Here is a 1,268-nt window from a genome sequence, read left to right as displayed (position 1 = left end):
ACCCTTTAAAGTTAGTCATCAGTCTGCACATTATTATTTGTATAGATTACTCTTATAGACGCGCACCACCAACGAGAAGTCCAACACTAATAATAAACATCTGTTCAGTGCTTCCTGGTTTCGAATGGTTGTTTAACTAAGATCTGCTTATAGTGTACACTATGAAGTGTTGAACTTAGTCTGACAAAAAAGAAAAGAATATGATTTAAGTTGTAATCAGTTTACAAGCATTAAGGGAACGATGGAAAAATGTCGTTTTTGCATACATTTGAGTTCAATTTCAAAAGTATCATCCTTATTTGTAAAATTGCTAATATGGTGTGTGCGACTGATGTCGACAGATATAAGTAGTGTGTATCATCAGTAGAAAGTCAAATATCTGTCGGCATAAGGTTAAGAAGATCGAAGAAAAGAGAACGAAAACAGAGAATGATTGGCGTGGAAACGAAAGAAAAATCAAGTCTGAGACAGTTGATTGACATTTTGCAAATGAAGTATTTACTGTATGGCTTTCAGACTTCACTAACAGATTCTGTAATGTTGAGTTCAATCGCATCCGATTGTCGTCAATTGTGTTCTCGTTCACTATACTAACATTTCGAATACCTTAGTTGATTAACTTTATTCACAAATTAGACTGATATTTGAGATGAAAATTACTGACTGAATAACCATTACAAAGAATACTTAAATTACTAAAAATAAGGAAACATTTTAGTTTCTAATTAAATCTCTTCAGTTCTGTCTAATTCTCTCTCTCTCTCTCTCACTCACTCACACACACACACACACTCATACCAAAGCAGTTTTTCTGCCATCTTCAGTGAATCTGTTTTTCATGTCACTTTTTATACGCTCCTGAGTAATTATGTTCTTATTATCAACGTAGGTCTATTTTTGTAAACTAAATGAAAATAAAAATAATGAGAAATATGTCAATGATTGATATTAGTGATGACGATGATGTTAGTAATGATAAGCAGATTGAAGTAGAGAAGGAAGAAGGGAAAGTGACGAAACAAATAGACAACACGACAATTATGTTATTTTTTTCAAACTTCATTTAACTTTTAAATAGGAAATATCATATTTCCTTGAAAAAGCTTGGACCAGATTGTCATTCGTTGAGATTTTACAGATATATTATTCTTATTTAATGTCTTACATCAACACGGCGCCTAAATACTGTGAAACTATTCGCTCTAATTTAGGCGAAAGTTCATATATATGATTTTACTTTTGTTCATTCTGTTAATCGAATTTGACAA

At 31.9% G+C, this 1,268-nt stretch overlaps 1 protein-coding gene across 1 annotated transcript; it reads left to right on the top strand.

The window, feature by feature from the left end:
• Window positions 1-932: 932 nt before the first annotated feature.
• Smp_176740 (hypothetical protein) lies at window positions 933-1,067 on the top strand (the record flags this gene model as incomplete). Its single annotated transcript, XM_018798017.1, has 1 exon — window positions 933-1,067. One exon carries the CDS (start codon window positions 933-935, stop codon window positions 1,065-1,067), a length of 135 nt encoding a protein of 44 aa, XP_018653001.1.
• Window positions 1,068-1,268: the final 201 nt, after the last annotated feature.

The sequence above is a fragment of the Schistosoma mansoni genome, chromosome 6 (genome assembly GCF_000237925.1).
Source record: "Schistosoma mansoni strain Puerto Rico chromosome 6, complete genome".
Taxonomy (NCBI): domain Eukaryota; kingdom Metazoa; phylum Platyhelminthes; class Trematoda; order Strigeidida; family Schistosomatidae; genus Schistosoma; species Schistosoma mansoni.
This window is presented reverse-complemented; position numbering and strand designations above follow the sequence as displayed.